The sequence below is a fragment of the Centroberyx gerrardi genome, chromosome 9, assembly GCF_048128805.1.
Source record: "Centroberyx gerrardi isolate f3 chromosome 9, fCenGer3.hap1.cur.20231027, whole genome shotgun sequence".
Lineage (NCBI taxonomy): Eukaryota > Metazoa > Chordata > Actinopteri > Beryciformes > Berycidae > Centroberyx > Centroberyx gerrardi.
In genome coordinates, this window is record NC_136005.1 from 7270612 (window position 1) to 7282503 (window position 11892).

An 11892-nucleotide genomic window follows, 5' to 3' on the forward strand; every position below is an offset into this window, starting at 1 on the left:
AAAAATAACTCAGTAACATTTACTCATCAGTACATTTGAAATGAGTTACTTTTTACATTTACTTAAGTAGATTTTTACACCAGTACTTTTACTTCTACTTAAGTAAAATATCAGCAAAGTAACAATACTTTTACTTGAGTAGGGCGTTCTACTCTTTCCATCACTAATTGCAACATGTGCCTTTGCCTTGGCCACAATGTTGCTCTTGGGCTATTTTTGTCGGAACAAGATGGCGGACATCTTCTGAGTAGGAAGGCCAGGTTATAGAGCATTCAGAGCTCAAGTTATAGCTCGCACAGCAGGGACTTTTTAGCTCTACAGAAATGATTGGCTTTAAATATGAGGACATGCCAGGAATTTTTAAGGAAAAGTTTCATAATTTCCCGTGCTGAAATGTGATGTTTGCAATGACTGCATTCATTTACATTGCTCTTTATTAATTTGTGCCCCCAGCCATGGTGCTCAGGCAATATTGACAAGGCGCATACAGAAAATGAAAACATTTCTATGAATAACACAATTTCTTCCATAAATGATAGGCTGTGAAATATGGTGCATGCTACTTCTGAGCCATCAAAAGGAAGCTTGGGGGTGAGCTGTACGAAGAGGCATTATCAGGCTTGTCAGCATGGCCTGTCTAAAATAAATACCATTTGCATCTTTCTTCTATTTATCATCTGTTGCATTATGCCTGCTGTCCTCTCTCGTTGCTGATTAAATTTCCATTAGCCATGCTTACTAGTTGTTGCGGTGGCGAAGGAGCTCCTGAAAAATGCTCTTCGAATGTGATTGCTGTGAGAGCGTAGAGGTTGGGTAATAACACGGTGGCATGGTTTTTGGGACATACGCTGTGTGACAGCATGTCTTTTTCCAGTGTATTTGTGGCTCCTGTCTTGTCTGAGGGTGTGGGCTGGCAGGAGGAGAATGGAAATATGAAGAACCATACTTTGTATTTTGAGATTGAGGGGGTGGAGTGGGGGAGGGGAGGATGGCGGTGGTGGTGGTGGTGGTGGTGGTGGGAGGGGGGGGGGAGATTTCAATCCCAATGATGAAAACATCCTTTTGACTGCACCATTTCTTATGTATTGAGATGAAAAACGCTGCATGAGGACGTTCAAGGAAAATAATCTCTCAAGAAAACTCCCTAAGAAGTTATGAAGTTAAGCCCAACATTTTAAACACCCTAAAAAGCCCCAGAATGGTAGTAATAATAATATGCAACATTTTCCTATAAATACATGTCCATATTGCTGCTCTCTGTTGCGGATCGATATAACACAATCGTAATTCAGCTTATACCCAGTTCATGAAAACTTTAACATTTGCTGTCCTAAACACTCAGTGTCTGGTATTACTAGGAAAAATCCAGACAAATCCAGACAAACAGAAAGTGATGCGTTTTACGTTTCCAGCAGCAGCAACAGCAGTTTGTTCGGAATGACTAGAAGAAGAACTGGGCAGTTAACATGAGCTGAACAGACCAAGAAAAGAGCGCCACCTACAGAAACTCAAACGTCATCCAATCCAAGGAAAAAGACGTCACAGTACTTGACACACTGTTTGATTGACAGGTGATCTGTGGGAAGTGCAGTGCAGAAACACCACCGTTTATCACCAAACATGTTGCCAACATAAAAAAAATAAAAAAAACCTGACGATCTTGCAGATTGCCACTTTCAGGATCCCGATCATTCTTCATCAAGGTATTAGGCTGCAACTTTATCTAAGTAGCCGCAATTCTCCCTGGTTTCCTTAATGGCGAGCTGGATTGATTAGTGCAGGGAGGATGGGCGGCTGCGTGGCCCGCTGCCTCATTACTCTCAGTTTGCAGGTGTTCTGGATGCTTCGGTGCCCGCGCTGCCTGGCACAGGGAAGACAGAGGACAGAGACCAGACCCACCTCGTTCATCTTGCGAGCTGTGATGGAGGTCACGCAGGAAAGCAGTCTTGCTCAGAATAAGTCGCTGAGAGTGACAGATGGAGGTGCAGTATGGGAAGGGAATCGGCTCGGGCTCAAAGTGTTCCATTTGTTTTTCATCTCAGTAAGGCGGCTGCAGGCACGCGTCTGATGACAGCGCCCGCCAAGCATGCTTTATGGTTATGTAAGGCAGCCTGACACTGTGTGTTTGAATTTTACTACATCTTGATGAAACCGCAAATGTGTGTGCTGATTGCGTGTTCGCTGCATGGCTACCACAGCCAGTCTGCTCCACTGTGTGAATGTACAGTAGATACCAGAGCGTAGACATATTGGGCTGTGGTAGACATATAATGAACACACAATCAACACATTCATATACCATTTCATCTACATGTAATGAAATGTAGAAGTATGCAAAGTATTCATTCATTTACTAGTACAAAGATATACTGGAGTCTGGGAACATGAGGCAGTGTTGTAGAGATGAGTGCAGCCAAGTAGTAATTTAACGTGTGAAACCTAGTTACTGGATAAATAAGAATGTCATCAGCAAAGACTTTTGTAATGAAATGTGAAACAACACAGGTTTGTTCATGTGAGCTGCCTTGTCGGGTGACAAAATATGAGGGCATAATGCCAGCTAGTTGGCCATCGAGCTTGTGACAGTCATCCTAATTGCTGTGTTAGAGCAGGGATCCGACTGAGACACAGGTCTCATTATACTGACTTTCATCTCACAAATACTTTGCAAATTCTCTCTTCCCGACTTCAGCTGCTGTCACTTATTGTTCCATCTCCGAGCAGAGCAGTTCTGGATCATAAACTCCATCTCCTCACATTTGCATATTCTCTCAGTGAGCTGCGAGGTTTTGCACTGTCCCCTCCTTGCTTCCGCTGTCTTGAAAGGGTGGAACAGCACAAAAACCTTTCAGGCTATGCCAATTGCGAGGACACCGCAATTAAGCGATGTGACCGTAAATGTTGCTTAAATCTCTCGAATTGATGTACCTTATTGTTGTGGAGCGCATTATCTTGACAATCTTTGTGGGCTTTAATTATTGCAACCCTTAAAGTGCGCTGTAGAGTTCATCAGCGCTCTGTAACACTCAACACAGGGCTGCCAAGAATGAGAGGAGTAGGTGGGCGGGGGGCAATTAGAGTTTAGAGCAGCTTCCACTCAACTCTTGTCCCAGAGGAATTCTGTCCTCACATTTTGGTTCCAGTCAGTGATTCAGCCACTGGATTTAACCATTTCATCATATCGAACTCCCTGTTTTTACAGTATGACCGGCTTTCAGAGGGACTTGAAAAACAGATTGTTAGGGCCTAACAGTGCGTCCAGGTCAGCACTCAGCTAAAGAAACAGCAGTCCACTAGCAATCTGAGAATTTTATTGAGCTATTGATCATTTAGTTCAATTGAGAAAACTGCAAACTTGCTTTTTCCCCCCACATCTCTGTTCTCCTGCAAATGAAAGAAGTGATGCAATATGGCTGAGTTATCATTTATCAAAGACCAATACATGTTGTGTGATTATTGTTGAATGTCAGGGATTTATTTATAATTTCCAGATATAACTCGGCTCTGAAAATCATTAAAAAGGACAAATTGCCTCAGTTACAAGGGAGCATCCCTACTGACATCAAACCGCACAGCACATGGTAATAACTCATGAATCAAAGAGAATTTTTTTTTTTACCAAGGGAACCCTCTGTATTCTGCTGCTAGTCACTGGCCACTCATAGGAAATTACCAAGTATCTGCTCATTAAAAGGATGACTTGGGTATTTTTAGTGAGTCAGCCCATAGCCATTTTATTATGAATAAATTTCTCTTTGAGCTACAGCGGCTACTGAGCGTTCAGTCAAACCCTTTTCTCTTCAACGCATAAAAAAAAAAGCATGACTGTGAAATCCTGGTGATATGCAGATGAAGTAATACAGTGTATAAACCACATATTGTTGTTCACAGCACAAAGCATCCTTATTTTAAATGTCACATCAGTTCAAATCACACAACACAGGGCTTTCTACAATTCCATCATCAACTGCCATTTATTAGTATCAAACCACTGCTACAAAATTACATCAAACATGATGAAAATGGACTTGCATACGTGCTATACACAATGTAAGCTTTAAAGTAATTAAAGTACATGGATTTTCTTCTTTTTTGACAAATATCAATATATATATATGTATATATATCAATGCCACTTAAAGCCATATATATCATTCCAGTGATCTAGAGCCTATAAATGTACAACTATATCCCTGGTGGCTAAAGGACCTTCATACACATTTGAGTAAAGATATGCATTTCAAACTTCTCATCACACGATTTTTCAGCATGATGATTTGAGGATTGAAAAAAAAAAAAAAAAAAAAAAAAAAAATACAATAAAAATCCACACAGCAATTTTTTAGGGTGTACTATCTACCCCGTTAAGTCCACCGCCATATTTTGTACAAAAAAATGGCATAAGTAAATATATTGCATGTACAGAAAGAAACAACCTCATATTCGGAAAGGACTCAGTTGCCGGAGTTCACTCCATTTAAACAAATAGGTAGGTGGAAATGTTGGCAATTGTTCCCTCTCTAACACTGAAGACACATAGGTCCAATCATGAACCGGTGATTGAATGCTCATGCTACAAAGAACTGATTTGTTGTGTGTCATTCAGTATATAAAACAACATGTAATCTACCTTCTGAGGCACGATAACGAAAAAATGAAATAGGATTGCATTTACTGTCAGTCTCATAATGACATTTTCTCTATGGCAATCTGCTCAAATCTTTATGAAACTGACAATTGCTTGGGAGCTTCAGGAGAAAACACTCCTCCCTGTGATTCAGTCATCAGCTTCACGGGGAGACCTGGCTTAGATAGCTTGCTTTAAAACCCAGGCATTATCTCAGGCTCTGTATCATTGGCTGGCAACTTATTTTCCAGCTCACTGGAAATAATGAGGGACAGGTTGACAAATACTTCATGCAACCTCTTTTGAAGCTGCACGTCCCCCCCTATATTGGCAGCTGCCACACTATCAGAGGGGCAACCGTTTAAAAGAAAATCAACAGTGAGAGACATTCACTCCAGTCAAAAATTACTCTTTTTTTTTTTTCTTCGTACCAATTGAAACGTTCAAGAGAGATGGTGCAAACCAAGAGGCCCTATTTCAAAAAACGTGATGCACTTTTCTCTTTTTCCATTTATAACTGAATGAAGACTAAGCCCGAAGACTGGTTATGGAGAAAGTCAAAAGGTTTTTTCTTTCTGCCGGGGTTTGACAGGAGGGATAGCGTTTGCCTGCTGTGCAACAAACGCATCCACCAAGCTGAATGCTAGCACTTAAGAAACAGAGTTTTTTTTGATACCGACAACTCAGTATGCTGCTCAGGGAAGTGGATGGCGACTGCTGGAGCCAGGCAGCAGCCCCGGAGTATGACAAAATCTCCCAGTTAAAACCGACAAAGGCACAGGAAGGGTTTTATTAACCGCAGGGTCAGAGGGATTGCCTCTCTCAGAACTCCTCCGGCCCTCTCTCCATTCATTCTTGCCACAGATGCCTTTCTGAAGAACCGGGCAGGAGTGAAAGCAGAGGACTTTGACACCATGCTAATAATTTCCATAAACCACAGCATATCTTGTCATATTGTCGCTGCTGGATGAAGCAGTTTTTCAAATTAATTTGTAGAATAAGAATGAACTGTTGCCGACGCTCAATGGCCGAGTCACAATACGCTGAAAATCCTATTTTTCATTGATGTGAAAGGTGAAATTCACAGTGTAGGAGTAGAAACATACACTGTTAGAGCTTGGATATTTGTACTACTTGCAATAAGAGAAGACTTTCTTTTTCATATAATGATACAGCTCATCATCAAGACTTAGTAAGTCTGTTAGGTTTCAAAGTAGCAGTTGCCACTTGCAATATATTGCCTCACTTCCCTACTCCGAATCTTAATGGCGACACAGTATGTGCAGCGATACGGCAGAATGTCACACCAGTCTCTGAGTTTGTCATGATGTTTCGTACAGTGACATCCACACCTGAGTCAAATAGCATCTGCATATAATTCTTGCTGTTAGCTTTAACCCACATTGAGAGCCAGGCGGTGGGTTTCACTGCAGCGGGTAAATTCGGTGTCAGGTATGTCAATCACAGAGAAGATGAATAAATTTGACTTTCAAATATTTTCCTGTTTGTCTAAAATTTCTGGTACTCATTGTATGGTCCCACTGTAAGGAAGTTAGAAGAAATTATTTGCAAATGCAGTTTGACCGGTGCCTGATAATATCCAGGATCAAACACACTGAAAACAATTACGAGGATGTCAAAGTGGGATTTGAACCCTGCGTCTATGGAAGAGAAATCCACACTTAATTAATTATAAAGACATTTCACACTGTTTGATTTGATGATTTGTACTCTGTGCTGCTTGGGGGGTTAACTGTGTTAGGTTAAAAGTTAGACTTAATTGTTAATTATGTATCATGTCTCAAGCTAAGTTGTCTTAAGTCAGAGTTCATATCTTTCTAACAAATACGTACCATATATTATGATATTATCGTGTTAGTTATGGTTTTTAACTTATTAATGAAATACTTTGAAGGCACATTCAGTACAGCACTAACCCCCTCCTAGACTCAGTTTAAACAGCTGTTGTTTCATAATGCAACAAATTGGCTTTCGATCTTGTAATCAATGCATTCGGCGATCAGACTGAGCAGTAAAATCCTGATATCAGGTGACGCTTTGAAATGGGCTTTGACGCGGCATTTATAAAACTCTGGGGGAAAGTCAGGGCTTGGCCTGCACGTAATTGCATGAATATTTAAAATCCTCTTATCTGAAATTTAAAAGTGGAAAGATTTTTTTCCAGCTCCCGTCAGCCGTGAGCACGAGGTGAGGCGGTCTTATCCATAAGGGGATCTCTGCAGGTGGGTGGCATGGCCTCTTTTCAACAAAGTGATAAATCAACATTTACTTCTCCAACTTTTATGAGGTGGGTCACAGCCATGGTTGTACTCTCAAGTGTGTGTTGGAATCATAAAATGCCCATAAGCCAGACACTGTTGGAAAATCCTATATATATACAGCACAAACCCAGTCTTTAATGTACAGCAAATGCATTATGGGATGGGATGAACAGTGGTGGACGTCTGTAAATGTCTCCTGAACAGATACCAAGCAACAATGCAGTCAATGCCTATGCAAATGTCGGTTAATGCTATGTGGCATCACAGTCATGTCTAGACATCTAGCTTCAGTCAGACTTATGCTGTTTTCAAGAAAAAAATAAATAAGGTAGAGGGCTCCATCAGATATGCCTGGACAGAATGTATGATATTGCACAATAACATGTCTCAATAACACAAGCTATACAAATACAGTGATGTTCCTGAATATGGAACGTACTTCCAGATAGTAATAATGAGAAATCCCTTTGAGTGCTCATTAACTCAGATATGGGTTTAAGTATTATAACATGAAGACTTTTATTGCAAATAATAGTGATTCGAGAAAAGGGACTTGTTAATACCATTATTCAAAATAATGAACATCCAGTACATTTCATATGGAATACTAGCATGGTCTCAACTGCTTAGACAAGCAACCAACATAACTCCATGCCGTCACCAATGTGCCACAATAATTATGACTCCAAACAGTAGCAGTTGTTTTACTTTATCATCAAGTTGATTCAAATAAAACACAGAAAAATGTAGCCTGGTGAGCTGCAGGAGGTACTGTATGCATTTTAGTCCAGCTCTAGAACCAAAAAGTTTCGAAAACTGGTTCCATTCATAAAAAGTATAGATTATTTGTAAAATGGCCACCTCAAAAACACAGGTTAACTTTGACATGCAGCACAACCATACTCTCTGCACATCGTCAAATACGCAAGTGTGTGAAAACTAAGACTACACACCGGCTCTACAGATCAAAAGGTATCCTATTTTCTCCAAATATACACACATTGACTCTGTTCTATAATACTGTTATATTGGTTCACACCCTCTCTGTTTCAAAAAGTAGATAATTTGATTGCAAACATTGTTCTTTTAATGTACTTGTTTGACAAAAAAATCAACAACAGTTATGGCATCTAAATGAACCTGACAACATTATAAACTATGCCATACTGTGCCTCATTCAAATAAATGTCACATATCCAGTTTTACATGTTTCAAATGTGTTTTTTTTTTTTACATTGTTTTCACAAAGGAAGAGAATAAATATACTTCTGACCCATTTTCAATATACCTTAACATTTAAACAAGATCATATGGTGCAGTATTTTCATAATTCATAAAACAAGCTGATAACAATTCCAATACAAACAATAAAAGAAAAAAAAATGTTTCAGCAGACTTCAAAACAAATCACCACTTAACGTAAAAGTAATAACAGTGTTTGTGCTTTCAGACTTTCACTGTGATGGCTATTTCTCTATGGGTTTGCAGTGAAAAGTTCACGTGAAAATACAGTGTGAACTTCGGTGCTGCCAGGAAGTGAAGTCCCTTGATCAGGAGGCGATATGTGACATAATGCGAAGAAGACTTCATACTTACAAGAATGTTAAACTGTGTGATAAATACTGCATCCTTATCAGCTGCAACTGGCTTATTTGAAAATACCTGTAGGCTATCACATTCAAAGCCATAAGTTGAGACATTTGCTTCTCTTGTAATATCAAATTCGGAAGATAAGTCAGCTAATGGTTTCTGAAATTTCAATAATATGTCATGTCGAACAAATGAGGTGTATTTTACTGAGCTCCGCTACTGAGAGAGCTTCGGGAAGTATCCTTTGAATGGAAGTTAATTCAATGTCTATGGTACTATTAAGGCATTACAGTATCTCTCTTAAAACTGTGGGCTGAAGATACTTGAGGATGAATATGCCATGTGTACAGTCTTGTCGAAAAAGTAATCTCTTACAATCACACTGGTGCTGAGCCTCGATACGGTTGAGCTTCGCTGAACGGAAAGCCGCGGTTTTCCCTTGTTAGACGACCGCAACGGTTCGATTCGTGTTGAGCCGCGCCGGACGCGTCTACGACCTGGACAGCTCACACTGATCGCCTGTTCCTGTAACCATGTATATCGCTTTGAATACAATAGGCTGTTAGACTCACTCAACTTTGGAGGAGCCGCTAGCACCATGGAGACTGCGGCCGTGTTTGTACTGATGAGCGAGAGCGTGTTTGCAAGCTTTATTTTGTATACTGTCGCTCATGATTAAATTAAATTAAATTAAAGAGGAATTAGATTGGAATCAAAGCCGGTTTCATTGTCGTACTCTTTTGGAGATCATGTACTCAACCAAGCACATGATTTTCTTTCCTTGTTGAAGCGTCTACCACTTAACATTTTGGTGGATTTTCCTGAAACCTTCGTTAAGTGGCCTTTGGCTCTCCTGAAACTCATTATTTGTTAATTGGTACAGATGAAATAGATAAATTTACCCTTAAAGAGACAGTTTGTAAGATATTTTAAGTATGGAAATATATTGAATGACATGTTATAGTTCTGTGAAAAAATCTTTCACTGGAGAACACGCTTTACCTTACTGCAGTTTTTCACAATCCAGTGTCAAAGTCAGATGGCAAAAATTCAAAAACCTGTAAATCTGTCTCAGAGGGACGCAGCCTATCACGGTCAAGCAACTTGTGCAGCTAAGGTTATTTAGCCAGAAGATGATGAGTAGGTAGACAGCAACATCAGAGACAAAATGCCTACACAAACGCCCACTGGAGGTGACGCCTTTCCAAAAAACATACAAACCGCATCTTTAAGAGAAAGAAGACATTTGGGCTCTGCTCGGGGCACATCGTTGTTTTTTTTCCCAAGGTATAATATAAACAATTTCCTGTATTTCTTCTCAACTGCAACACTTTAACTGTCGTGACATTCACCTAGGTGGACTCACTGAAAAAAAGCATGGAGAATATAATACTTTTTTGTTGTTTTTTTTCCAAGAAAAGCATGTAAACATAGGGCAGCGATGTTCCTCCCTTCATTCTGTACAAAGTCGTGAACTGTGTTCTGGTTCCATATCGATGGGTAATGTTCTTGGTCAAATGAGAAGAGCTGGTCCCACTTTAAACAAAAGCCTACACTATATTAAAATATAAAGATACAATACAGTATACTTTGCTACTTTGACGGCTGCCTGATCAAAGATGTTAGGCAGGCATAGTAATTGAAGGACCCATTTCAGAATACAACAAAGCACACCTTCCACATTGTTCATCCATCTATTGAGTAATCATGACAACACAGATCCTGAAAAAGTCCTGCCTTTTTTGTTCTTTTCTTTTTTCTTCTTTTTTTCTTGTTTTTTTTTTTTTTTAAGCGCACTCCATAATCATAATTTGTATTGTTAGGAATCTAAATATATGTCTTTCCTTTGTCCAACAACCCATAATACATTCAATACTGAATACAACATTGGTATGGTAATTGTGTGTACTTGAGAGACTTGGCACAATTGCTTCTTTTTAGCCATTTACAAAAACAGAGATGAAAATGTCAATTTCGCGCCATCAACTCCCAGAGAGAGAGAGAGAGAGAGAGAGAGAGAGAGAGAGAGGGGGAGAGAGAGAGGCATGAAAGTAACGCATTTGGGAGCTTTGGGGGGGAGGTCTTCGATATGGGTGGGGGTAGGGCGGGATGGGGGGGTGGGGGGGGTTGGCATGAGCACTGATTCACAAGGTGGTCAATCAATCAGAATAGAAAAAAAACAAACAAAAAAACAAAGAGAAGAAATAATAATTAAAAAAAACATCTCATATCATAGTATTTACATGAGAGAAATTTCACTGAAAAGCAAAAAAAAAAAAAAAAAAAAATCCCCACACAAAGTAACGCTGATTATTTTCCCCATCACGGCTTTCAAACAAACTGTACCAGATTGGATTCCAGCCATCAGCAGTGTCAAAAAGGATTCATAAATGCTCTTGACAGTCATTGTGTTTGGGCCGCCCTCTGCTAGTACACGCTGATGAAGGAGGAGAGAGCCAGGACCAGGTACCGGCAGGCCAGCGGGACTTGCGCACTTCCTGTGCTCCCATAGGGTGCAGTGTTTGGGGCTGTGGGCAGGAAACAAGAGAAGCTCTGATTAGTTGTGATTGCACTTTCACTCCGCCACACCCACCGTTCGCAAAACCCGCAGTCGGCTTCGTATGTTTCTTCCAAACGAGAGTGTAAAAAAACCAAAACGAAACGCAATTACTACTGCTGCTGATTCGAGCTGCTTTCTCCATCGAGAAAACTCGGTATTTCACAACACCGGGCAACGCTGTCGCAGTGCTGCATCCTAAACTATTCTAAAATACTTTCCTCCCTCGCCCATCCTTTTCTAGCCTGGTGTCAAAGCACTCATTCCCCCTTTCCCCCTTTAATATTAGTGGCACGGAAAAAAAAAAAGGCAGCGATGGAGTGAGGAGGATAGATGAGGGCTACGCCGAGGTCTTTTCTTCACATTCTTATGGCAGGCAGCTTTGTTTTCCGCTATTTGTGTTTCTCTGACCAGCAGACAGCGACAGTAATATGAACAGGTCTCTCTGGAGAGCTGCGTCAGGAGGGGTGGGGGTGGAGGGGGGCGGGCGGGTGGAGAGGGAGAGAGGGCAGCCTTTCATTTGGAAGGGCTACTCCACCGCCCGCTCTCCTCCTCTACACAGCCTCACACTTTTAGCTCAATAAAAAAATACACCTTGTAGGTTGCAAACATCCTCTCAGTCATCACACACACACCTGCATGGACACGCGCACGCATTGCATGCCCATACACACACACACACACACACACACACAGGGCCCAGCATGGCGGTACAAACAGGCACGGCTCTACCTGGGGGAAATCATGTGGTGCACAGCCCATATCAGCAGGGTGCCTCTATTTACACGGCCATGTAATTAGTTCACGATGTAACGCCTCTGATGTGGACCTCGCGT

The 11892-nt window shown here is 40.8% G+C and overlaps 1 protein-coding gene across 2 annotated transcripts in view; it reads right to left on the reverse strand.

The window, feature by feature from the left end:
• Positions 1–10926: 10926 nt before the first annotated feature.
• The window catches only part of negr1 (neuronal growth regulator 1), a 123319-nt gene continuing 122353 nt past the window's right edge, over positions 10927–11892 (reverse strand). For both annotated transcript variants that reach the window (XM_071902999.2, XM_071902998.2), the window contains one exon: positions 10927–11027. In XM_071902999.2, coding sequence (XP_071759100.1) covers positions 10927–11027 — 101 coding nt within the window. The remainder of the gene's footprint in view (positions 11028–11892) is intronic.